This window comes from Fundulus heteroclitus, chromosome 4 (genome assembly GCF_011125445.2).
Source record: "Fundulus heteroclitus isolate FHET01 chromosome 4, MU-UCD_Fhet_4.1, whole genome shotgun sequence".
Lineage (NCBI taxonomy): Eukaryota > Metazoa > Chordata > Actinopteri > Cyprinodontiformes > Fundulidae > Fundulus > Fundulus heteroclitus.
In genome coordinates, this window is record NC_046364.1 from 27,270,525 (window position 1) to 27,298,321 (window position 27,797).

Consider the following 27,797-nt stretch of genomic DNA (forward strand, 5'->3'; position numbering starts at 1 on the left):
AGGAGGAGCTGGGTGTTGCCTCGCCTCCCTCCACGAGTCTAAATCCAGTCTGGGCTTTCCAGTTGATCTCCAGCCCGTTATTCGAGCATACTTTGCCGTTTCACCAGCTCCGTCGTGAATCCCCCGTCTTACCGGACCGCCATGGGAGTCGAAGGCTGCACCAAGTGCATCAAGTACCTGCTGTTTTTCTTCAATTTCATCTTCTGGGTAGGTGACCTGCTTACTGAGAGCCAGGGCCGCCGCGTCTGCTCGCCTCTAGGTTGGTCTCGGTTGCCAGTCCGTTACAAATGACAACCACTGGGCTTCACTATCCGCTGCCCCTCCTCGTCTCGCCCATATGTTTAAACTCAGAGCTACCAACTCTTATCTCACTCTTATGTCTCTTATTTTTAATCGACGCGTGTCTGTGTTGTTTAATTAGACTAAATGCATTCCGTTGAAAGAGCCGCATGTTGGTTTAATTTGCCGAGGCGCGCATGCTCTCTGTGGGACAGTGTCTAAAGGCAGGACTAATTGGACCTCTGACTGGACCCATGTAAATAACGTCTGCAGACCCGAACCGAACCGAACCGAACCGACTCCCCACATTGTCTTTGTCTTGGTCGGTCGAGAACGCGTCAAAGGCTTCTCGAGGTTCCACGTCCTGCTGGCTCTGGAGAAAAGCTTTGTTTGGATTCCATCCTCCGCCCAAAGTGTGTGTGTGTGTGTGTGTGTGTGTGTGTGTGTGTGTGTGTGTGTGTGTGTGTGTGTGTGTGTGTGTGTGTAGGGGGGACATGGTGGTTTCCATTTGGTGAGTCAAAGCTCTGTGCTGCTGCTGGGTAAGTGAATCATGGAAACATCTGAGGGTTGGCCATTTTCACCCATCTCACCAACACCCTCCCTTCTCACTTGGCACTTTACCGTCGCCATTTTTCTGCTCAGTTTTAGACTTTAGACTGCTGTCATCTTGCTCTCTGAGTTGGAATGAGTGGCTCAGTCTAAAAGTGGGACAACCGATTGTTAAACTATTGTTTTTTTTTCTTTTCTTTTTGGGACAATGGCTTATTGTACATGAAGTCCGTTTCTGGCAGCTGGTCAAGGCGTTATTAAAGCCCCCGCAGAAGATACAAGCAGAGTGGCCTGGTTATTTTTTTCAGTTCATGTCAGTCTAGCGTCTCTATGCAAACAGCAGGTAATGCAGGAGAATCAGTGCATTCATGCAAGATTATTTACCAGGACAAAATCATCCATCCATCCTCTTCCTCTTATCCGGGGTCGGGTCGTGGGGGTAGCAGCTTCAGTAGGGAGGCCCAGACGTCCCTCTCCCCAGCCACTTGGGCCAGCTCCTCTGGGGGAATCCCAAGGTGTTCCCAGGCCAGCCGGGAGACATAGTCCCTCCAGCGTGTCCTGGGTCTTCCCCTGGGCCTCCTCCTGGTGGGACGTGCCTGGAACACCTCACCAGGGAGGCGTCCAGGAGGCATCCTGACCAGATGCCCGAGCCACCTCAACTGGCTCCTCTCGACGTGGAGGAGCAGCGGCTCCCCCCCTCCCTGGATGGGCGGCAGTCGAGGGCGGGGACCTTGGCGTTCTGATCCTCGGCTGAAGAAGCTGGCTCTTGGGACAAAGTCTTCAACGTATCGCTTTCCAGTGAATGCAAATTAAAGCGTTTTTTCGCTTTACCACTCCAGTTTTCATGGATTACCTTTACATTACAAACTTATTACATGTTTTAGGTGCAAACAAAAAGATAGCCTTAAAGGTAAAGGGTAGGCTAATACGTCAGCCGGTCCGTGCATTTAGCATTTTACACATGTACAGCATTACCAGCACTTTGTAGAGTTTGCTGCTGTGTGTCAAACGCCGTTGAGTGGTGCTAATGGTGTTTAACGCGTTTACAGGGCATCGTCTGTGTTTGGTCACCTGCACCCCTGTCTTTAAACCTCTGTTGGTAACTCCTGCCTCTAAAACATCCCTCAACTCTGTGGCATTAACACACACTGTATGATGGCCAATGCTACAGTGCCAGTTCATTCAAAAACAAGTCATGGACACACCAGTCACTGGGCTGCATTTGTACCATATTATGTCCAAATTGGGCTTTATCTTTGACACAAATAACTCAGTATTTATTTTTTCTTTAGTGCATGAGTTCACATGTTTTTCCAACTGTGCATGAGGTCAGTGTTGAGAGTTGTGAAAGTGTCTCGTGAGGTCTAGGCACAGTGTGATAGCTTATACTCACAGTACTACTGTTCTATGGTGTCATAATACTAAGACAAATATATTTATATTTTAAAAAGAAATCATATAATATAACTGAATTGGTTTTGCCTACTAGCAACCATGTTAGAATTTGCTATCTGTAGTCTACAAACAGAATTACCTACATGAGACCGATGGGTGTTATTCTGACAGGAAATATTTCCAAAAAGCTGAATTGATTACGATTGATGATGTTAAAATGAAAAGAAGAAACCTTGAGCCTTTCTCAGCTGACTAGCACTCCACAGCAACAGGTGGGGGTGGGGCGTTGCAGCATAACATGTTGCATGCCAGTCACTCCACTGCTTTTCTCGCAGGGCAAGTGGAGTCAGCGGACCACCTGTTTGCTGCTAAACAGAGTTTGTGATCGTTCCAGTTCAAATGCTTGATGCAGAGCTCCAGCACAGAGATATTATTGTGTTTAACTGGGGTAATGACAAGCAGGAAGAGCGGCTTTTTCTGAGGTTCCCGTAGCCAGATGATGCCTCACACATTGAGCTACATATTCAGAATGTGAGTCAGCCTTAGCCCTCAAGTCCACTGCGCAGCATCGAAGTAATAAAGTATTCTCCCCAGCTCCAGGAAGAGGTCTGAGTCTTAACAACAGATGGCCAGGCCCCCACAGAGCCATGAGCTCAACGCCATGGAGTCTGCGTTCTGTCTGCCTTTTTTAGTTCAACCTGACCGTAACACCCTCTTATAGTTTAGCAGATAACCTCTCCTCACCGTAGGCTTTGTAGTTGGCCAGCGTTTAAAATAAAGAACAGAAAAAGACTCAGAACCTTTTAAAACTAGAGAGCAGGCATAGTAGTAATGTCTAAAAAGCATCAGTTTATCTTAGGCTGAAGGAAATGTGCTTATGTCATCATTCCCATTAAAGAAATGATAAGAGCATAACAACTGTGTTTTATAGGGCATTGGTGGTGGTGTGTAGTTGTAGTGAGGGTTTGTGTGGTCTTGTAGGAGACTTACGGGAACAGCAAACAGGACCCCAACCCCCAGCATGCTCAACATTCTAGATCCCACTTCTGCAGCTGGCAGAAATAGACTGTAGTGGGGGAGTCGGTGGGGAAACCTAAGCCGTGCTTTCCGACAATTATAGAAACTTGGAAGAAATTAGACTTTATTCTTTTCCTTTTCACTGTTGCTCAGTCCCGCTTTCCTCCTTCACTTCTTATGTGTGACAACAGAAAAAAGTAACTCTCCTTTTCTGTCACAGCACATTTGAACTTTCTCTTTGTAATCAGACAATCTAGAGCGACATACTCTGCCACATCTAGAACAGATCTTCACCAGAAGTTGATCTGCTTCTCAATGTTAAACAGCATGTCTCTGCATGATAAAAGGCGTGGCTGAGGAAGTAGAGGTTACGGGTAGTGGGCTTGTGTCACCCTGGGCAATGTGCTGTGAATGGTAAAATGCTGGAAGACTAAGGCTACGTTCATACTGCAGGCCTTGATGCTCAATTCCAATTTTTTTGTGAAATCTGATTTTTTTGCGTGTCCGTTCACATTTCCAAATATATGCAACTTGTATGTGATCTCCTGTGTGAACTGAATTTATACACCTAAGTGTCCCGCATGCGCAGTAGAGGACGCAATGACGTCATAGGTAGCAAAGCGTGCTCATTGTTTGCAGAAGTAAACATGGATTGTAATGCTGCAGCGTATCTTGCGTTATTTACGTTATTCTCCAACCGGAGCCAGCACATTACCAACGCAATTTTTTTCAGTAGATCTAAAAGGAGGATAGACAAATATTATAGACGTGAGCGGCTTTACTGATACGGACTTCATTCATAATTTTCGAATGACAAAGGCAACCTTTATGTGCGTCTGAACGGATCTCTTTAGCGCTCTCACGTAAAAACACACATCTTCAGCGGCCATAGCAGCGAGTAAACACGTTACTGTGGGGCTGTATGGACTTGCAACAGGTATTTGTTACCGCGCAATAGCCAATCATTTTTTTTTTTTTTAGCCAACCTCTTTGGCTTAGCCAGGTCCACCGTTAGTGACGTTTGTCAAGTATCAATGACGTACAGGTCGGATAAATGCGACCCGGGCGTACAGACACAGGTCGCATTTGAAAAGATCAGATACGTATCGGATTCAGGACCACATATCCAAGCGACCTGGGTCGCATTTGAAAAAATCCGATCTGTGTTGTTCAGACTGTCATGAAAAGATCAGATCCAGGTCGCACATGGGCAAAAAAATCGGAACTGGGTCACTTCAGGCTGCGGTGTGAACGTAGCCTACGACCAAAGAACATTTAATCTGGGTCATCATTTTGCTATCAGGAATACCTGCACATCTGTCTAAGCTGTGAGAAGAATTGTAATTATCATTAAGTGATAAAATCTTTACTGTTGAATGTTTCTTAGTATGTTGGAGACGTAAATAGTAAAAATTAATGTTTATTATGAAGCTCACAACATTCATCTACTTGGAGTTGTACATCTCATTAAAACAATCTACTTTCTCCCCAGTTTTTAAACATGTAACTGCATGGGAAATTCAAAGGACATACCTACATGTTGAAATCGTTACAGTTAGATTCTGAGCTGCCTTTTTACCATTCTACCAGTCAGAACTGGTAGAATGGCCTTATTGTTATCTGTGCCGATTAACTGCAAAAGTAATCTCCAGTCAGCTCTAATGACGTCCCACTGGCATCTTTTTAACTCGGTACAAACTCAGAAACAAATTGGCAGTTGGTCCGGTATTGAACCCTTGAGTGGATTCAGACGAGTCTTTAGGATCCCATGAATTTTGTCCCTGGACCTGCAGGTGACCCTTGCACCTGTTGGTGTCAAAGTGCTGAACGCTGCAGGCTGAACAAGTTGGGTCGGCTTGGTACATATGTCAGAAAGAAGCCTTTTCGGTCCCAAAAGATTGCTGGGACAAAAAACCCCCAAAGAAACCCAAACTAAGTGGGAGTTAAGAAGAAATGCACGGCCAGTGGATTTACGGCTCATTCACACTGACTTTGTCCGCTTCGTCATCTGTTGCCTTTAAAATCCGTTCATGCATCTGTCGACAATAGAGGCAACGGGACTTGGGAGAGCATGAGTTGATGGGGGAGTAGCATGTTTACACAGGAAGTGGAGTGTTCTCGCACTAACAGCCATGAATACAGCTGCATATAAACAAAAGTGAACTTTCCCAGTTTGACCAACGATCTGTGTTGTGAATTAACTGCAGATGCTCTCATGTCTCCACTTCTGATGTAATGTTTATACTTCAATGGATTGCTTGTCTCTTACTTTGAAAAGTACCATATGTTCTTTACTTTTTCCCTGTCTGACTTCCTGTTGGGCTCGATCAGGGCTTTAAAACGTGACGAATGTGTGCTCCGTCACCTGTCAAAAATAGACTCGATCTGTACCTCTGACGGACGACGGAGGCGGGCTCTCCGCCATGCCGCTCCCATGGAGCCAGTGTGAATGACAGCACTGATTAGAATAGCTTCTATTTGCAATGGAGAGCAAACACACAAATGATGGAGCCTGTGTGAATAAGCCTGTAGAGCAGGTTCACTGTTTGAAAAAGCTTTGTTTTTAGAGTGCTAGCCTATTTATGCCGAACCATTTTTGAACAATAATTGAAACAAATGAACGATGGCACACGCTGGCAATGCTTACTCTGCGATAATGATGTGTGAGAGAAGTGTAAAATGGTTGGTTAAGCTCCTGTATCTGCAACACTGAAGTAATTATCCTCCTCCCAGACAACATAAGCTAACGCTAGCTGTTTAAATGTTAGCGCTAATGCCGCTCAATAACATTCTGGCGGTCTGAGCTCCCCCGTTGAGATCAGTTCTAAATTAAACTAACCAGTGAGCACACAGTGGCACAATAAACATAAGCAATTATAATAAAAAATAATAATTGCACGGCTTAATCAAAGGTAAACACTTACTGAAAGGATATTAAAGGATATTAACATTATTACTACTTTTTTGATAAACAGGGATTGACACTTTTAAATGATCTATTTCTCTAAACAACACCGCTGATGGCGGTGTTGTTTAGAGAAGTGAGGAAGTTAAAATAATGTCATAATGTAATTAATCATATTTTTTGGTCTTAACTGTAAGGACCATGTGTCTTCTAAAACTATTACTGTGGTATAAAAAAGTGTAAAAAAAAAACAAATAGATCTACATGTTGGATGAAATCCGCCCTGTTCAGGGGTTAATATCCTGACAGCAAACAAACTTGCTGACTCAAGCTAATGGTTGAGGTTGGGATGGGGAACTAGCACCAATACAGCAAGCCAAAATTTGCTAACAGCAACAGAAAATATACCATCGCCACAAGAACTGTGAGAAGTTCTTTGGTAGAACAGAAAACGTGTTTGTCTTTTAATAGCTGAACCATGACACAGAGACAGTACAGTAAGTATTACTACAGCTTCCGTCCCAACCTTACACCACAAAGTCACAAAAAGCCATGGAAGCTTAATTTCAGGCAGCCTGCAAACTCCAAGCAACGCGCTCTGTTTTAGCTATTAAAGCAGTCAGTTGTTGAGTTGTTAAAGATATGTCCAGCTCAATCAGGACATAATAAAGGCCATCATTAAAACGTCCCTCCGTTGCAGCTGCCATCTTAACTGTTATGGTTACAGAAAAGCGCTGGTGTATTGTGGGTAAAGCGAGTTTTAGACTGGAGAGTCTGAGACAGTCCAGACCGACAAGCTGGTGTAAGTCAGTCAGCTGGCCAGGCTATGTCAGGTTAAGTTAAGTCTAGCTTAATCTGTCATCCTTTGTGCTGCTTCGCTTCACTTTATCAGAAAACAACTCAAAGAAAGTGCAACTTTACAACTTGTTCCTTTAAAGCCATATGACATCATCCATAACTGCCAGTTCATGATAATCAGCCTGTATGTTTAATTTGGGGTGACCTGAAAAGCAGTGTGGTAGAAGCTAAGGACGAGCATTTGTACTTGGTATATTGGGAAATTAAAATGTAGATAAGAATTTTTGACATAAATGTTTCTGAATCATGACTGGTAGTTTTAATCTAACCTCTTGAGTCTTCACCTTCACTGCTTTTGAATCCCAATAAAAATTGTCTGCCTGTATACCTTATTTGTTTACAGGGTTGTAAACTTGCCAATAACTACCTTTTACTTTCTAATTGGAAAGCAGAGCGGCCTGTCTGGCTTGTGAGTCCCTGTCTGCTCGGCAGAACTAATTTGGGAACTCGACTTCCCCTTTATTTGGGTAGAAAGGTTTCAGCTGTCCCATGCTGCTCTCTGTCCTGTCACAGATCTAGATTTAATGTAATTTCTAGTAATGATCCCTAATCTGCTCACACAGCACAACCAGTAGGGTGAATCCCACTATGACTGGCCTTCTCAGAAGACATTAAAGGGGATCTCCCTACAGTTTCTCTTCTGACAGAAGCATTTATTTTACAATCATCTGCGACACCAGTAAACTATTCAGTTTTTTTGGGGGGTAACCAGCATGTATGGAGTGGAGGAATGAAAGCAAATGCCTCAACTTTCAAAGCGGTTGTGCAAACAGACCATTAAAAGATCCTGGCCCAGCCCTGAGTGTGTGTGTGTGTGTGTGTGTGTGTGTGTGTGTGTGTGTTGCACTTCTGCAGTAATGCTGTTTATTTGGTTGCTAGGCAGTAACTTGAAGGAGCCGTGGAATGGACCTCAGTAACAGAGACGGAGGACGGACGGGGAGGGGAATTCTGTTTTGGTTCAACTCTATTCTCAGAAACAGCAGTTGGCTTGCCATAAAAAAGGAAAGATTCTGCTCCTTGGTTTTATCATCCTCTCTGGCAGACAAAACTCGTCTCTGTCGGCATCTCTGCTCACTTCTACCGTACAAGTACAGCATGGGAGATGTTTCGCAGCCTCCCATGCTGTCCAAGGAGAAATCTTTCTGTTCCTATTGACGAGTTCTACCAAAACTGAACAGAGTGAATCCAAAGTATATTTTTCTGCATCACACAGTTGTGTTAACAGTTGGAGCATTAGTGACGACTTCTATGTTTAATCTTTACATCTCAGTAGCCCTGTGGTGTGGTAAGAGGACTGTTCTAGCTGCTTCTTCAGTTATTTCTTCCCAAAGATTAAATAGAAATGTCCTTCATGCATTTTTTTTTTTTTTTTTTGCTAAAGTGAGTCCAAAACAATTAAATGACATTTACAAGAATTCCTAGAATTTCAGCTTACATTTTTATCAGTTTGATTTATTGTTCCCTTTTGTAAAACACAAAGTATTCCACATTTATTGTCATCGCTGTATCAACATCACGAAGACTTGGACAACAATTATTTATATGAAAGCAACACATTCACCCTTATGCTATATATATATATTTGCTGATATTGTTGTTTGAAGATGTTCTAGTGAAGTCATTAACAATCTGGTTACACTTGTACTGGATGTGTAACCAGAGGACATTTTCCAGTAAAACCATGTTGTTGAACAAGAAATAATTTATTTTTAAATCATCTGAATACAGTACCTACTACCTCAAGTACACTTTTTAGTAGTAATATGGAGAGCATAAAAAGACTCTTGCTCCTTTTTTATCTTCTTGGCCTGTTGCACCCTGTGGTTTTTGTATCTTTATGGGATACTAAAACGATGGTGAATTCCAAAAATGATAGCCATCGTGTTATCCGGGAGGAACTGCATGGCCAACAGCTGGACAGAGGACAATGTGTTTGATGCAGTGGGCTTGAAGATGGAAGCCAGGGAACGGAGTAGTAGGCCAGGGGGTCTTCATGTTTGATGCCACCATATTTCCTTAATAAATTCAGATCAAAAAGTTGCAACTTAAATCAGGTACAGCCGTGGGAAGCCTCATAGTAAGTGGTGTCTGATTGATGCTGTATAACCAACCAGCCAGCTGGTTCCTGGCTGGTTGAAGCTTCAGGGACCTGTTGGTCTGTTGAGACAGCCGAGAGCATGAAGCTATAAAGAATCTGATGAGCAACGTGTCTGCCAGCGGCATTCTAAAAGGTAATAATCAACTAGCTGCCAGTCTACAGTCAGTCATGTTATAAACACGACGGTCAGCACACACTTTCTATTTCATTGGAAAAGTTAAAGTGCAACTATCTGGAACTAGCAGGAAAAAAACACCCTGCTAAAGGAATACCTAAATGCTGTTTTTATAAAATGTTCTACTAGGGACAAAAATAATAAAAAAGCATTCTTGCACTACTCTTTTAAATGAAACAGATGTTTGGCTGTTTCTTTTTTTTATATCTAATTCTTGTTTTTTCTGTGTTACTGTCAAGACAAAATGTGAGTACTACCGCTTTAGTCAGATCTGTTGTACAGATTCCCATGACTCTTTTAGGGTTAGTTGCAAAAATAACAGATGGTGAAGTTATTGTAAGTTCATCATGACTTCCCTTGTGGTTTTCTTTGGTTAGGAACCAATGGAGACTATTTTAAGGTGACTGGGAGGTACCTCTGGGGCATGGTCATTTACATGTTTTCCACTTGACATCAGGATCGTTGTCATCAATGTGTCAGATTCTGCACTTTTCACCAATGTCAAGATTGTCCATTTTGAAATGTTCATTACCTGTAGTCCACTTCCTGAATCATTAACCAAGCTACTTGTGTTGTATGTTGTAGCTTGCTGGAGGTGTGGTCTTGGGTGTGGCCCTTTGGTTGAGACACGACTCCAAGATCACCAGCCTGCTGGAGCTTGAACTGAACGGAGCTCATGCCCCCACCTCCTTCTACATCTGTACGTATCCCATCTTCATTTCTGTTCTATCCCTCTTACTCCTTGACTATGGACTTTGGGTCTATTGGAGTAAAGATTATATGACGAGTTCCTGGTCTAAATCATTAAACCACCTTGGTGAGTCCCAGTGTACAAAAAGCCAGACGTTGATAAATAGGCCGTCTGGAAGAAGCTGGAAATTAGACGGCACAACATTTTCTATATGAATTATGGAAAGGTTTCTCATGTTTTGAAGTGAAGCATCACAACAGAGGAAAGTGTTTCTCACATGAGACGAAATGGCGCCGAAAGCCACTTCTCACCCACTGGTTGCTGTAGTGTGGGTTGGCTCTTTTTTAAACCACACTCCACTATATCAGGTAAATCAGTCCTATTTAAATATCACCATTTAATAATCATACTGTTAATCTGATATGAATGTTGCTGCTTTTCCATGGAAAGATCATTTATTAAACTTTTAAAAAGCCTAGGAGTTAATCTATTTCCCAGCATTGCTACATGTCGCTGTCAGAGATAAAGACACATCAGCAAAGCTTTAAAAGAAAGAAGCTTAAATCAAAGCTTTTCATAGACTTTTTTTAATTAGTCTGTATTTACAAGCATTTACAGATGATAAATATAGGTAACAAGCAAGACTCACAACAACAAATAACATATGACCTATCTATGATCATAAAGAGTTTGGTACGAATAATAAACAAACCTTTGCTTCCTATAACACACCCAGTTTAGGCTGGGACAGCAGTTTCAAAGTCCAGTCCTCAACACCAGTGTCCTACAACTATTGTCAATCAATCATTTATTTGTGTATCCCTTTTCACATCCTCAATAATGGTGACCAAAGTGGTTATCATAATCACCACATAGCAAAAAATAAATAAATAAAATAAAAAAAACGCAGGGAGGTAAAAGAAAGCATAAATAAGGTTAAAACAAGGTAGGTCCAACAAAATAGATTAACCAGGAAAAAAATCTCATTGAGATTAAAAATCTCTTTTACAAAAGCGTCCTGGCTTAGACAGGGACCAGCGGGGTTACATATCAGTTACAACCTTCAGCCAGAATACAAAAATACACAATTTTAATCCTGAAAAGAGAATTACAAATATACATTTTTTAGAAGCAGCACATTTTGCTATATGGATAAAAATAATCAGGTAAAACAGCTACATGCTGAGGTTACAGCCTCCCTGCCACTTAAAAGACTCCTCATGGGCAATTGCTCATCCTCGGTTCCACCTATGTGAGTCAGTGAAAAGCAAAGCCTACTATATCCACGGCTGCTCCGGCTAGCTCCGCTCTGAAGTTTCCTGGAGCCAGAGGAGAACATGTGCAAACATCATTGTCACAAGCAGAATGCAAATCCTTTTGCAGGAATGTTGATAAGACAACTCTGCTTCCTTATTTGGTGCAAAAAGAGTGGTTTGCATCTGATATTTCAATAAAACAGTTTTATTGTGAATATGCAAACAAATATTTCATTTGTGGTTAAATATCTCTATTTACACCATTTAACTTTGACAAACCGGATGTTTGACAAACTGGAGTAGTCACGGAGGATGTGGAACCATTCCCATTGATGAAAATAACAACTTAGTTGCTCCGTAGGTCGGGTGTGAACATACGTGAACGGAATGGACCAAGCAGAGTGGATGTGAAAAATGGGGGTAAGGAGACCAGCTCCTTTAGTTTAAAATCATTTTGTAGAATGTTTCAAGCACAAGGAGCAGCAAACACTTCTTTCCCAACTCAGATCAGACATTTGGAACTGACAATAAAAACAGGTTGGTAGAGCTAGGATGATAAGAACCAGTGTATTTCTGATAGATGTGCATTCGTAAATAATAAGGAAGCTGACAAAGTCGACATTTATAAGTATGTACAGTTGAAGCCTGAAGGATGCCAGAGAAGACCAACCAACACGAACATAAAGTACACAGTGATGTGTAAAAGCTCTGAGGCCAGCGATGAACCTCAGAGCTCTCAGTCTCTGAACGGATGAGTGCATGTACAATCCATCAGCCAAGTCCAACGATGGCATGAATGTGGTAGAAACAAGCCTCTTCCTGGCCTCAAAGGACAGATAATCCTGGATTCAAAAAAAGAAAACCCAACTGTATTTTAAGTCGGTTCACAAGCAATTTAATATGGAATGCAAATAAATGTCCATTGTTAATTCAGATTCCAATTGCTAATGGCTAACAGGTTCTATTTGAACACCCTAAAAGGTCTGTGGCAGAGTTTTGGGAATTGGATCTTGTGTTTGAGAACAACAATATTTTTGGTTTTATCTGAATTTTGGATGAGTTTTAGATCATGGAGGTTATTCCTTGTAGTATCAAAAGCTAATTATAACTAAGTGATGGCTTGTAAGGGTAAGGGCGCAGAACAAAAAGTTATTGTGTCATCAGCATAGAATTGTAAGCATCCATTTGTGATATTCTGATTTATATTATTGATAAAGAGAATGAATAGTAGAGGCCCTAGTACTGATCCTATAGTCCTTTATTGATAGAGTCTGTGTGATATGAGTCCATCTACCTTTACACATTGAGTCCAGTCTGAGAGGTAGTTATGAAACCATTTAACCGTTTGAAGTGGAAGTCCACATGCAGTGAGTCTTTGTTCCGGTAGAGAATGGTCAACTGTATCAAAAGCTTTAGTGAAGTCTGTGAACAGAGGGCACAATGAAGTTTAGTGTCCAGTGTGGTGATTTCATTGACTACTTTTAATGCTGCAGTGGTTGTGCTATGTTTCCTATAAAATCAGATAAGATATTGTCAGATGGAAATTCTTTTAGCTAAAAACTGATGAGAGATTCCAGAAGTTTATAATTAGTCTTTAATTTTTCACAAGCATTGGGTTACCACCTTTACACAGTGGTAGAACAAAAGCTGACTTCCACAATAGTGGAAATTCATTTGTAACTAGAATGAGGTTGAACAGGTGGTTCAAAGGAGGTGCAATAAAATTTGGCCGCTAATTTTAGGATGTAAGGCTCGAGATTGTCAGGTCCTGGAGATGTTGAATTGTTTGAAAGTTTTAGGGCTTTGTGCTCCTCACCAGCTATAAGGGGGTGAAACTAAAGGGTTACTACAAAATGTTGCTTTAAGCGGTCCAACATTGGGGCGTGCTCCGATGGAGCAGGGGTGGTGAGCATGACTCATATACGGAGACCTGAGTCCTCGTGGTGGCTGACCCAGGTTTGATTCCGGCCTGAGGTCCTTTACCACATGCCTTCCCCCCTCTCTCAAAACCCCCTTTCCTGTCAGCCTACTTTGTGAAAAAATAAATAAATATAAAAAAGCTGTCCAACATCTCTGCTCTGCCGGATATTGCAAAAGACAAAAAAACGCAGGTTACAACATCCTTTGGAGGATGTAAAAGGGAAATAATGTTACATCATGGGGGGCCTATTGTTGTATTTCCGTATAATTACAGTCATACTCTCCCACAAGTGGAAGAAGGTGGATGGATGGGAAAACAATCATAGTCAAGAAATGTGAATATTATCAAAAAGCCAATTTGATAATTGGTAAGGTAAATTAAATGAAAACATGACATTTAAGATTAGAAAATTACATCAAACCAATTAAGAAAAATATTTTTTAGTAATAAAGAAATGTGAGCTGAATGAAAAGTAGGTTTATACTTGCTTAGAGATTTTTTCAAAATGTATTTTTAATCTGACAAATGATCCTTGTTGGAAGCCATATTCTAATTTATTCAAAATGACTGCTTTTTGTTTGATCCAGAAAACCTTCAGAGTGCAGTAACACACAGTGGTGGATCATGGCATAGTACATTTAAACAGACCCTATGTGCTGTGATAGGGCTGCTAATAGGCTGTTGGCCTGATGTATTTACCTGGTCCTGACGCTGTCTCCACGCCGTAGAGTAGCTGAGCCCAACGCGTCTTCCCCGCCCTGTCGGCAGTGCTGGTCAGGCAAAACAAACCAACCCCCACACAGAGATTCTGGTCGTCATCGTCGCTCTCAGCTGAAGCATCTCCCTGGGGGAAGAAAGCACTTGTTTGCCTGATAAAGGCTCAGCTTTTACAGTTGAAACCAGATAATTACAGGCGTTGTTTAAAAATACTCTTTATTTTTCTTTCTGTCTGACACTAAACCTTTTCTGTTTTAGGTCAGTTAAAATGGCCAAGGTTATTTCTCTTTGCAGATGTAAGAATACTGTGAGAATCGTTCAAAGAATTATTGTTTTTTTTTTGGTTTTTTTTGCTCTTCAAATTCAGAATATTACATACATGACCTTAATATGTGGTAGAATTGCCCTTTAAACAGTTTAACTTGGATGAAGATAGAGACTACTCATTTCTGGCATAATAAGCATCCCATAGCAGGTAATAACACGCCCATTGGTGGGAGCTGCTGAGCTCCATGTTTTGTAAACCAAGAACAGAAAATCTGTTAAAGCGGAAAGATTAGAACAAGTTATTCTGTTTCTCCTGAGCCCACCAGATTAAAAACCTGGATCAAGGCTCGGGTGTGGTTTTGGAGAATGTTTTCCTGGCCCTCTTTAACTCTGTGGTTTTAACGTCATAGCCTTTTGTAACGTTTCTCTTGAACACCATCTGCCATTTTGTGGCACTATATCGCAAAGGAAAATGCCTCCTGAAATCTTTTTGTGAGCCTGGGAGTTCAGTGGCTTTGCTCACTCACCAGCTCTGCCTTCTTGGCTGAAGGCGTGGCCACGCAGTTGGAACAGAAATGTGCTGTTGACAAGCGAGACGTGGTGAGATGCAACGCGACAAACATGGAGGCTGATGTTAAAGGAATGTTTCCAGCATCATGTGGAGTAAATGCTGCGCAGATCTGAGCCGGTTCTGGGTGACCGTGTCTTATAAAGATGTTGGGGTTGGGGAGGAGGGGTGACCCAGCCTCGCCCAGATCAGCAGCTACTTGTGACCAGGGCTAACAGTGGACATACTGCAAATCACATGAATCTGTTTGTAGTTAGCTCTCACAAATTAGGTTAGCCTCCCTGTCATTTCCTCCCGGCTCCATCCACATCCATGAGTCACCGCCTCGGGATGACGAAGAGGAAAAAGCTAAAAGTTCGGTGGGAGCCTTTAGGGTGATGGGATCTGAGGAAGGAATGTGGGATTGTTCTGTCTGCCCGTGGACCACGCTGAAAGCTAGGGGTGTTGGTTTGAATCAGTGTTTTGCTGCTATTAAAGGCAGCATAGCTGTGGTTGTTTATAAGAGCCACTTAGTGATTTTTTCCCTCAGTGATTGCATCCTGCCCATTACATAAAGCCTCCCCTTCTTTCCGCAGATGGGGAGAAAAAAAATCATCAGTTTAGGAAAAAATTCCTCACTCCCCCTCTCTTCTCCTCCTCCCTTGGCCCCGCCTCCTGGCCAGTCCCACCACAGCACTCCCCCTCTTTTCTGACAGTTCCCTTTTCTTTTCGCCACCCTGTTTTTTCACGCTGGAGCTCCCCTCACCTCCCCGTCTGGTAGTAGTTAGTGTTAAAATCGCCTTATGTCCCTTCATTTTTCCTTAGTCCCTCCCACCTTCTCTTTTCCCTCCATCTGTTTTTCTCCTTTTGTCCCTCAGAACCCCCCACACACACTAAAAACTAAAATGCCTAACATTAACCAAAGACCACCTCCCCAGCTAATGAAAATACGCATGCATTTTTAAACTCCCAGAGCAGAACTGCACTAAGCAGAAGTTTGGTCAACTTGTTAGTAACTGGAACTAAGGATTAAATTTGGTCCATTCTGTCGAATTCATGTTCAAATTCCTGTTCAGTTGTTTTGCCCCCTAATAACATCCGTTTCCTCATCAGCAAAGAAGCTGAAAAAGCACTTTCCTACAAGTTGCAAAATCCTTTTAGGCTTTAGGGCACATAGAGAAAAAAATGTCTGGGATTTTTTGGTCAAAATGCAGACTGTTAGACTTTATTCTGACTTTTGTTTACCAAAAATTACATGATTATAATTGAACAATGGAGTGACTCCCCAGTTTGGAAAAGTTGGCTTTCAAACTTATCCTTTTGCTCTGCCTTTTACTGACCTAAAGAAACCTAATTATTCTCCTGCAGTCAGACAGATTAACAAAGTGTCCTTTTTAAATTCCTTTTCTTTTCACGAGGAATCGAAAAACAATCTTGGAAATAAATAATTGCAAACATTTTGTTCAACTCCCTTTGCCTCAGAGTTGGTTCGATCCATCTCACGCCCAAAAGTGTCTGTGTGTGTGGGGATCTCTTCAGTGGGACAGTTTACAGCTATGCAGAGGAAAAGGTAAAACAAACAGAATCTCGTTCAGCGTTTTAAGTCCTATAACAGCACTGGATCTCTCTCGCTCACCACAAGCCAGATAAGATATAGTAGAAACATTTTCACAGCATTGGAGGTATATTAGATAAACACTAATGAAAAAATGTTACTGAAAATGCTGATAGTTTAGTCAGCTACTAAAATAATCCTGACGCTAACAACTTTCGCCTGACAATAGCAGAACTTCTGGATGTTGCTGGGACGTGACACCACTTGACTCATTTTCACTGTCACTGACTTCCACAGTGTCACTCCTCACTTACTGAGAAAGTGATCACATCTAACATTTGCACAAGTTTGGTTAAACTTCCTGTTTCCTCCCACAGACGAGGTCCTAAGAAACCAGCATGGGTGAGTGATGCGTGTTTTGGGAAATCCCACAGATGGGTCCAATCTGGAGGGATCTCACACTCACCTGGCAGCCCACAGAGGAACACCCTAAATAGCTGCAATGCATTTTTCATTCATACAGAACTCTTCATGTCATTTACCCTTTTTGGTTTTACACTGAACCAGTTTCTGCTACAACTCGTAGAAATGTATAGTCTAAAAGCTTTGACAAAAACTGTCATTTCACTAGTTTCCTAAAGCCCAGTGGTTGGTAACCATTATGAAACTTTTGTTCTGTTTAAAGACATTGAAATGAGGTAACTCTGATATGTGGTTAATTTAGTCTTAAGTTGTGAAACTGTAGTGCACACACGGGAGTCACATAGACGATGTTTAGTATTAAGAACGTACTAAACGCACGTCTTATCTGAACACATGTGGAACAGAGATGCTAGACTCAAATGTTTTCAGTTTGGCAGCTAAAGCACTTGTTGGCCAGGCATTGCTGCAACAGAGCCTTCCTGCTTGCTTGTAAAACTGGTAAAACACATCCAGGTTTGCCAGCCTACTTTTTCCACTGATCTGAAGCATGCATCTTTTATTCTTCACTTTCTCTGGACCTCTGATGTCATCTGGCGCTTCTGGTTTGATTTGTGTGCTGAAGGGTTTGTTGAATGTTACACCTGAATTTGCTCCAGTAAGTGACCTCAAGCCGGTTTTCTATAGCCTGCCCCGCTGTTCTGTTTGGTAGCACTAGCATAGCAGCAGTCGATCTGAGGCTTTCACCTTCTCATTCAAAGAGTTTTCTTTATTTTCATGACTATGAAAATTGTAGCTTCACACTGAAGGCATCAAAACTATGAATTAACACATGTGGAATTATATACTTAACAAAAAAGTGTGAAACAACTGAAAATATATTCTAGGTTCTTAAAGTAGCCACCTTTAGCTTTGATCACTGCTTCGCACACTCTTGGCATTCTCTTGATGAGCTTCAAGAGGCAGTCACCTGTATCTTAATACGTCTAATGCACAGTAACAGTGAGAGATCATCAGTTGTTCTTCTCATAACGCTAAATGGCTGATGAATAGCTGCACCCACAGACCATAATGGAAGAGAATCTGAGGGAAAGCGTTTAAGTGGATGGGAGCTTTGAGAGCATAAGCCTGAATGAGAAGGCATTACGCAGAGAGGATGGCTGAATGCCAAATGAAGGCGGCCTTAGCCAAATAGTAAGTACACAGCCGTCGTATGAAAGATGGACAGAGCACTTGCAAACGTATTGATTTCTAAATCACGTGTGCTTGTCTAGCTCAGTGAGTGAGGAGGATGTGGGAGATGGCATATACAAAGCACGGCACCAGTTAGTGGTCTGGAATTAAATTATGTCTGAGCTGACGGCTAAGAGTAATGGTGCAGGAGAGCTGTTGCCCTGAGCGCCTGAAGCAAGCGGTAGATCAGTCAGAGCAGCGCTGTTGTTCTTCTTGGACATCAGGAGGCTGTGGACTGTGAGACAGTCTAGACATTCAGGCATTGCTACCTTCACTGCATTTATGTGGAAACATTTATTATGTCACATTTGGAAAATACAGTTTAAAAGCAAAACAATTAAATAGACCACAGACACAAATAAACCTTAGTTTTCTCATTATGTGTCTACAAACCAGACTAAACCTTCACTTTTGGAAGTCAGTTAGAATTACCAACATTTTTCAAGAGAGTCTTTCATTTGTCTTTTATTTTGTTACTACAATTTCCAGATTTGCAGTCAGATCAGGTTTGATCCCAGTGTTGATGCGTATTTTGGCAAGCTTCAGCCGCATTCTGTTTATCCTGGTTGGTAACTGTGTACAAAAGAGCAGCCCAGTGCCCTCCATATAGGGCTGGCCGTTTATAGAAACAAGTTATTGATAAAATAGAAATCATATTGATCAACATCCATGATTAACAACAAATTCAAAACATATAATTTAAGTGCAGCTCTGGCTTTTTTATGCTGTTGCTTAGTGACCTATTTTTTGACATGCAAACACTGAATTCAAACTCAACCCTTCATTCAACCAACTTCTTACCAAAGCTGTAAGTTTAAAAAAAAAAAAAGAACATGTGCTTTCTGAGCTCTTTGGAGGGGCGGAGCTTGGTGACAGAGCATTCCTGGATGTTTGTGATTGGTTGGATGGGTTTAATAACTTTAGTATTAACCTATATGAAAGGCAATAGGAATGAAAACTCTTCTTCTATTGAGCTTTTTATTGCCCCTTTTTTTCCTCTGTCACACCACATGTCTATCATTCACTATATATTGTTATTGAATTATCATCCGGCCCTACTTCCATATAATAATATGTATGAAACAAAGACAAGGTTTCCTTCTGGTACAACCTGGATAGCTGGTCTCTGTTGGGCATCAGGTTCAAGGATATAAAACAATTAAATGAAAATGAAACAGCAGTGGAAACTGGTAACAGTCAGGAATAATCTAAGCAACTTATTCCCACTTTCAAAAAGTTTTTTTTGTTAATTTGTAATTTTTTTAAATCCCGTCTCAAACATTTGTTTTACTTCTTTTGAAAAATTCCTCAGTGGCTTTTTCTTTTCATCGTTGCCTTGTGACAGACCGACACAAAGTAGTTATTATTCATCATTTACAATATTTTTTTTACAAATGAACATCTGAAAACAAGTTTGGCATGCATCTCTGATGAGTCCTTTCTACTCTTTTACTCTTAAATAAATCCAGTGCAGCCATTTACCTTAGTAGAAAGGTCCACCTGTGTGGCATTGCACCTCAGCATAAATTCAGCTGTTCTGTGAAAAAGCTGCAGAGATCCCCAAGTTATATGGGAGAATCTGTTAACTATTAGTCAAATAATTCACAAATCTAAACTTTGTGGAAGAAGCCATAAGAAGTTTATTTGCAGTTTGTGGCGAGCCATGTGGAGCACACAGCAAACGTGGAGGAAGGTGCTCTGGTCAGATAACTTTGTCTGACTGGGACAACGTTGTATGTAAAGTTCAGCAGCACAGGAAGGGCCCATCCCTGCAGTAGGCATGGTGGAGGCAGCGTCATGCTGTTCTCCTCAGCAGGGACCGTGGTGTTGGTCAGAGTGGATGGGACTTTGGAGGCAGACCCTTACAGACTGAATTCAGATGTTAGAATGGATCCAGGTCCGGTCTATGAGAACCCCTCCATCCAATCTCACTGAACTTGAGCTAAAGGAAGGGAGAAAACGTTCAGTTTCTTCAGTCAACTTAAACTAATTGGAAGTGAATGTATTTCAGCAAATCATTTTACTAACACATGTATAGAATTATTAGTCACAGGCCTTTTATCTCTTTTTATTATGCTGAGTTCTTTAAATATTGACTTGTGTGGAATCCAAATGCCTCATCTCTAAAACGTCAGAACCCTGAATCATTTTATTGCACTTCAGAAACACAACCTGTTTTTGGGTCTTATCTCCAAATGGTCGTCATGGTTCTTGTTATTGATAGTGGTGCGTGTTAAGAGTCGAACATGTTGAACAAAGCCGGGAGAGCTGCAGCAGCAGACCCAGCGTAGCATCGCTCCAGAACATACCGTACTCTGTTGTCCGTTCTTCACAGGCAGATAAGAAAATGTTCCCCTGCAACAAACAATGAACGCGTTTGCTGATGAGAGAACGATCCTGAACATTTTAGTCAGAACGATCCAGAGAGGCCTCACGGCGCACAGCTCTGATCCTTCTTTCCCCTGTGTGGCCTCCCTGGTGTAAGACAAAAATGTGCCGTTCGTTCTTGAAATTCTGCAGATAATGCTGAGAAAACGCTCACTTCTTTTCAAACGCAGTTTACGTTCTTTTTTTATTGTTTAGATGTTTTATAAAGGTAGAGATGTTCTGATGGTGTGTGGCACGCTACTTAGGAATAACAATTAAAGGGGAGATCCATCACTTAAATAGCAAGCAGACAGCTCTCTTTTCATTCTGCCCAGGGTCCGGCTAATCTCCCGGGTGGGATAAACTCAACCCGGTTCAGAGCAGACAGGAGAGTGAGCTGTGAGTGTGTGAGGGGAAAACTAAAGCCCAGAGCCTGTTTATTATCCGTATTAAAGTAACTGGGTTGCTCTGTGGAGAGGGAGCAAAAGAGGGAACAGCATGGATGCAAATAAGGGGTATGACTCACTTTTTCCTACCGGCAGAGAATCCAACTGCTGCCCCCTGTAGGATATCTCATATTACTGCAGTGGAGCAAAGTTTGTTGCTTTGAGCAGTTTTTGCTTTTGTTACTGTGCTGCATTTCTCAGTCTGCCTGTCTGTGTGTGTTGTCCAGGTGTCCACATTCTGATCGCAGTCGGCGCTGTGATGATGGTGGTCGGGTTCCTTGGCTGCTACGGTGCCATTCAGGAGTCCCAGTGCTTGCTGGGAACTGTGAGTTACAGACTCTGTGGGTTGTGATGTGCGCTTCCACCGAGCTCAGTACATTTTCCAGGCTGATATCATTTTTTTCTTTCCTCTTCTTTTCCCTCTCTGCTGCAGTTCTTCGTCTGCCTGGTCATCCTGTTCGCCTGCGAAGTTGCCGTTGGAATCTGGGGTTACATGCACAGAGAATCTGTAAGTGAGGACAAACGTGAAGACTAAACTACAGCGCCATGCAAAAGTATCCATACCCTTAGAGATGTATCACGTTTTCTTAGATCAAAACCAGCTTACATTTGGTACACTTCATGGTTTTTGGTCCTGCATAGACTGTCAGGTTGGGAGGGCGGTCACACCGTGGTGGGTTTGGACCATTCTCATTCAATAGTTGGTGATAGATGGACTGGACAGGGCTCATTGGGATGTACAACACTTTTCAGCTTTGTGTTTATAATGTATTATTTATCCATCCATTCGCCCTGTCAGTTTGTGGTCCATCGGATGAAGATGAGAAGCTAAACTCAGAGCCTAACGCAGGTTCTAAGATGTTGGTGGAACAGCCGTTTGTAACATCTGGTTTCCTTTTCAGGTTTCAAAGGACATGAAGGGCTTCTATGACTCTGTCTATGACCAGGCCCTCACAGAGAACATCGCTGACCCGAATAAAAAGACGGCTGTTGGACAGGTGCTCAAGGTCTTCCATGAGACGGTACGACCATTTCATGTTCAAAAGGGTGTTTGGTCTAAAGTAAACCATTAGAGAGGAACTGTGTAGAGCAAGGGGCCGTTTGAAGCAAATGCTGTGTGTGATTCTAATAGAAATGTCACCGTAGAGTACAGATAGGTTCCAGTTATGGAAACCATCTGACCGTACTCTGGGCTTCTTTGTTGTGAGGGATCAGTGTGATTCTAACCTGTGGGAATGTTCCAGTGTCAGGAGATTCTTCTGCTGTTTTCCTGAGCTCGCTGTAACCTGTAGCCCAACTTTGGTGCGTTGTACCTCTCCTTTGATAAGAAAGGCTTTAACATTGTTGTTTGTGTGATGTTTTATGTTTCAGCTTCAGTGCTGCGGCAAGGACACTATGACCTCGGTTTTCTCAGTGATAACGTCTAAAGTCGGCTTCCAGGACGTCTGCTCAGACAAATATATCGGAGTTGTAAGTGCTGTCTGTGACATTAGCAGTTTGTTTGAGTGAAATATAATGACTGTAGCACCAGTTTGCCCCTTTGCTAATTCTTTGGTCCATTTGGTAGCCATGCTTCACCCTTTTGTCCCCTCTGACTTCAGGTCAGTACACTTCAGTTCCAAAAACAGGCTGCTGTACACCATTGTATTCAAACCATTGCATGTCAGTTTGTCTTTTCTTTTAGTTTGGCATTGTTGTGGATTCCAGAGACAAATCGTACACACAAAATGATTTATTTGTATATAATTTTCTGAAAACGTTTTATTACACAGTTTCCACTGATTATGGTTCTGATCATAAGTCTTTTGAAGGATAACAGATCATGATTAAGCCAAGAGGCCCTGAGCGACCTCCCTGAGTTCTTACACCACTATTGGCTCGTCCTCTACAAAGTAAAGGACCTCAGGCCAGAATCAAACCCAGGTCAGCTGCGTCAGGAACTAAGGCCTCCGTGTCGTTCTCACTACCCCCATGCCATCGGAGCACAGCCCTGGTAGATTTTATTTATTGCAGTCATCCAGAGGGGGCATCCCTCTGGCAGTTACAACAGGACTGCAGAGTTAGATGATGACAAAGGGGCAAAATGACCAGCAGGAGGCGCCGACTACTCATGAATGTGAAATGGGGGATACGCTGCAAAAAGGGAACTAAAGGTAGGTAGAATTTTCTTGAAATAAGTGTATTTGTCACTGATTTGATTAGGCAAGTTTAAATGATCTGCCAGTGGAATAAGATTTTTGCACTTAAAATACAAACAACTCATCTCCATCTTCTTCCAAGTGCAAAATATCTAATTATCTTATTTTTGGGGTCAAAATACTCATTCTATTGGCAGATAATTGTATGTACCTGCTCAAATCAAGGACAAATTTACTAATTTCAAGAAAATTGTACTTACTTTTAGTTCCGTTTTTGCAATGTAGAGTTGACTAATGTCACTTTCCAAAAGCAGGTAATTGGAATAAGGACTACTGTGACACCAAAGCAACTAGCTTCTGCCTGAATCATAACTTCTTCTCTCCAAGTCATCAGATGATGTCAGACTTTAAATGTTGACTTGAGCTAATTTCACAGCCTGATCTCCATAATGTCATGTTGCAATGACTAATTAACAGCCACACAATCGCAATCAGCTCATGTCTTTTCTCAGTGAAACGACCCCTTCAGTTCAGGGTTGAAACAGATGTTTCTGTGTTTAAAAAGAAGTTTCCAATTCAATGAAAGCAGCAGGGACTAATACAAGAAGCCCTTTCATCGTTTTATGGCTTTGGTTTGTTTAACCCACTAACTTTCTGGGTTCTTTTGTTTGCAAGTAACATGATTCTAAGATGTCCTTTTTCTACATTAAACAATCTAGTGCATTTAACAGATGATTACCATGAGAAGCAGCATTCAGAGCAAGCTATATCTGGGCCTCTGATGCAAAGCAGGAGGAGGGCAGAAAGCTAGAGCACACAGCTTTGTGCTAACGCTTTCTCCAAAAAGAGAAATACGAGAAAAACTCTGCCCCCGCCTCCTGTTCTGAGACTGTTGGGTACAGCGAGGCTCAGATGGGAGTTCAGCCGTTGGGTCCAGTTATGGGTTAGAATCTGCATAAAGCTGCCGGTTCAAATCTTCTCTGACTCTGATGGGTCAATGTAAAATGAGACGCGCCTATGTAATGAATGGGGACAGATGGACCCAGAATTCAGACTGACAACAGGAGTGGATGAAAGGAGGATTTATTAACCTCAGACTGGCAGAAAAAGGGACAGACAGGCTCAATAAACAGTTCCAGTCACTACATGAGAGAGCTGAACCCAAAAACAGGCAGGAACAAAGAAAAACTCATGGAATCCAAAAACACAGGTCCTAGAAAGGCCAAAACTCAGAAAATCCAAAACACCGGTCCGGTCAAGACAAAAACAAGCAGGTAATCCAACAAGCAGGGTAAAACAGGTAAAGAATCAGCTGTCTCAGAATCCACAAAGCAAAATAAGGTCAGGATCAACAGATAGATAAAAACCACTGGATACAACTCACCAAGTAAGCTCATGAGAGGATCTGGCACTGATGTTGGGTCTGGGAGCTGGTTAAGTAGTGGTAGATACAGGTGGAGCATGTTAGAACTAATTGCAGCAGGGGTGGAGATGAGCAGGTGTGTGGAGTAAGTAATCAGAGCCAACATCAGTACCGAGATCCCAACAGAACTGAGAAAACAAATGAACTGCACAGAAATACTTAAAACAATGACAGATGTCAAACACCAACAGTACCTAAACTAAAAACAGAACTCAAACTATGACAGCCTAAGCCTGACCCATCAGGACAGACAGGCTGCCAGCCGCAAAGCCAACATGACCAGTGAGTAAAACCGCTGGCATGGGGGAAAATGCCTAAGAAAGCCTCAGGAAGCGCTCCAGTTCACAGCTATAACACAGAACCATAGCAGAAAATGCATAGCTAACACCCTGCCAGCAGGCTTTGTCTCATTGTTCCTGCCTTTGTTAGTGGCAGGGACTGCAGCATTGTTCGCTGGACTAGTATCACAAGTAGAGAAGAGTAAAACCATGCGGTTAGTTTAGTCTGGGTCCAGAATACGGTACTGGGGATGTAACTCCTGTCTGATTTTTTTCTTTTTCTTTTGCAGGACTGCCACAATAAAATCGACGAACTCTTCTCAGATAAGATTTACCTGGTGGGAATCGCCGCGCTGGTTGTTGCCATCATAATGGTGAGAACACGAGGACGCACGTCCAGCATGTGTCAGGAAGTCGTTTCCATTAAGTCAGTTCAACTGTGCTGTCGGTCCCAACTGGGTTGAGCAACTGAGTGAAGGAGCCATGCAGTAACTAATACATTAATATCCCTTAATACTGCACTACATCAACATGAACCTTCACACATAGGTCAACTAGAGTTGCACAGTACAGGAAATTACAGTCTCATTGCCAGATCAGCATGTGCAACATTGCAAACACAAAGAATGCTTGGATGCAACAATTGGTACGCTATAAAGTTTCAAATAGTAAATGTTTACACTGTGCATGCCAGCTGGATGGACCATTCTAGCTGTTGATGCCCCACCTGCTATAGATTTTAATGCTTGAGATGTCAGAAAATGACATGATCATGGTGGTTACAGAAAAGGGAGGAAAATGTAGGTTTGTATGGAGTGAATTTTGTTTCATTATTGTTGCAAGCAAAGAACACATTTTGTAAATGGAAATTTGAAAAAAATAAAAAAAATTGCAAAACTTCTTAATAAAAAAAAAAGGTTTTCAGAGTGACTTTGCTGTATTATATTTTATTTGCTGTAAGATAAATGTATACATTATTTGCTGTAGGATTAAAAAAAATTCAAAGAAAAAAATGGGCATTTTTTCATTTTAATGTTTTGCAGTTTACAGATTACATTCTCCTCACTTCTCACTCTCAACACGCACATTGACCAATAAAAATGTCGTTGCTAACGTCCCTGCAGACCAATAGACATGCATCTTGGCTTCTGACTACAGAAGAAAGCCCACACCAGACGTGAAGAGAATGTGATCTATAAAATGCAGTTTGAAAAAATACAAAATCTGTAACAAATAAATACCTAAATAAAAGATCACTTTTTTTTGTTGAACAAATAAAACCTGACAAAACAGCGAAGTTACGCTCAAAACTTTCTTGCGATGAAGAAATTTAAATTTCTGGATTGCATTTTTTTTCTTCCAAATTTCCATTTACAAAAGGTGTTCTTTACTTCCAACAATCAAGTTCACTCCATACACCACACAAACAATAGATGTATTCATTTAATCCTTTATTGCAAACAAGTTAGTCATCACAGATGCTGCAATTGAAGAATGGGTAATTAGCTTTTTAGAAACCTGTCTGCTCAGCCACACAGAGAGAAATAATGCATTGCTTGTGTTTGTCCCTGCAGATCTTTGAGATGATCCTCAGCATGGTGTTGTGCTGCGGGATTCGCAACAGCCCAGTGTACTAAAAAGACTGAGTGGATGGAATGAAGACCACATCAGTCACAGTCTCTGTTCTTTCTTTATTACATGGAAATATCCCATATAATGCTTGCTGGATTTAGTGAGCTGTTTAAAATGCTGCCCTTAAACTTCATTACACTGTTCCACGTTTTTTTTTATTCACAGATGGTGTCATATGTATACAATCGGCCCTATCCTTTAATGAATTGTAGTTGTTTTTTTAATCACACTGTCACTCATTGGTTAAAATCACCAGTCAAGGTGCTGTAGTTCTTTGAAGATTTTTTTTTTATTTGTTTATCTTGATTTTTTTTTCTGCAATCCTGCCTATGAACATGCTGATACATTCTGTTTTATGGATTTATTTGACTGTTTTTCTGTATAAACTGTATATAAATATATGTTAACAATGCTTTATGTCTGCCTGAGCATGGATATTGTATTATACAAGGTCTCTGTCCAGTAGTTTCTCCTTACTAACCTCTGCTCGACTGTCTTGCTTTAGACTGAGTCAGATATGGCTGTATGTTACTGACACTACACTGGTTGGCCTTACCGACGCAGTATAGCAGTTAGACCAAACACACCTCGCCCCAACATCCACGTTAATGTGCTATGTCTGCATGAATCTATTTACTCTAAAAAGCTGCAGGTAACGCCAATCACCAGGGTTTCCTACAACTGTTCGCTCATCTATAAAAAGAAGTTTCTCTTGCGCCTAAACTAATGGACCTTTTTTCCCCCCCTTACTGGCTGCCATAGTGAATTTAAAGTATTAGAGCGCCACTTCTAACGCTTCCAGCCGCCATCTCATACAAACCTAGAGTACAGATCATCACACCTCCCGCTGCAACATTTGCATAACTTCATGACTAATCATTTCCAATTATGAATTTAAAAAAAGCAAGATTCAAATCGAAGTCTGGGAAAATTGCTTTGATTGGTGCTGTCAAGGTCTGTCTCTCATGTGCCATCGTGTGCCTCCTCCTCCTCCTCCACTGTGCCCTTTGCAGTTCACCATTCATGCACTAACACGTCTTAGTCAGGGGCCAGATGGGGAAGAAGCAGCAGATCTCTTTCTGTTTCACTATTTGGGTCCAAATTTACTCTCCCAGATGCAGCTGCAGGTCGGCACTGCCTGTTGACGCGTCAGCAAACGCGCATCCCTTCGCTGCATCTTTATAACCTCCCACCTAGTCTTAGCCTATGGGTCAGCCTATGTATAAGCCTTGCCTTGTTATCAGCTTCTACCTAGACTGGTAAACAGTGGAAGTGTGTAATGCACCTCTAATGTATCCTTATAAAGAAGGTTGTAGAGAACAATGTATGCCTTTTTTCTCTTTGTATCGCGATATGTTTGTCTGGTATGTCAAACAAAGTCTGGTGAGGGAGGAGGGGGATTTAGTGGCAGGGTCGATTGAGGGGGACGTCAAGCTCTCTCCACATATTTAAATAAACTAAAAAAATAAAATGATTGGGCTCTTGATGAGGACACTGTGTTTCTCCAGGTAAATATACTTTATATTTGGCAAAGTACACTCTGGATCCACTGCCACAAGTCTCTGCCTTTTTGCCCTTGTAGACTTTGTTTTGCCCAGATTAAAGGGGATTAAATGTATTTTCCAATTAA

General features: G+C 41.7%; 1 protein-coding gene across 1 annotated transcript; it reads left to right on the forward strand.

Annotated features, from left to right (window-relative positions):
- On the forward strand, window positions 1-27,797 carry cd81a (CD81 molecule a). The gene is made up of 8 exons (XM_012861647.3): window positions 1-207; window positions 9,862-9,976; window positions 20,924-21,021; window positions 21,130-21,204; window positions 21,599-21,718; window positions 22,068-22,166; window positions 24,826-24,909; window positions 26,110-27,797. Exons 1-8 carry the CDS (start codon window positions 142-144, stop codon window positions 26,170-26,172), a joined length of 720 nt encoding a protein of 239 aa, XP_012717101.1. The 5' UTR covers window positions 1-141; the 3' UTR covers window positions 26,173-27,797.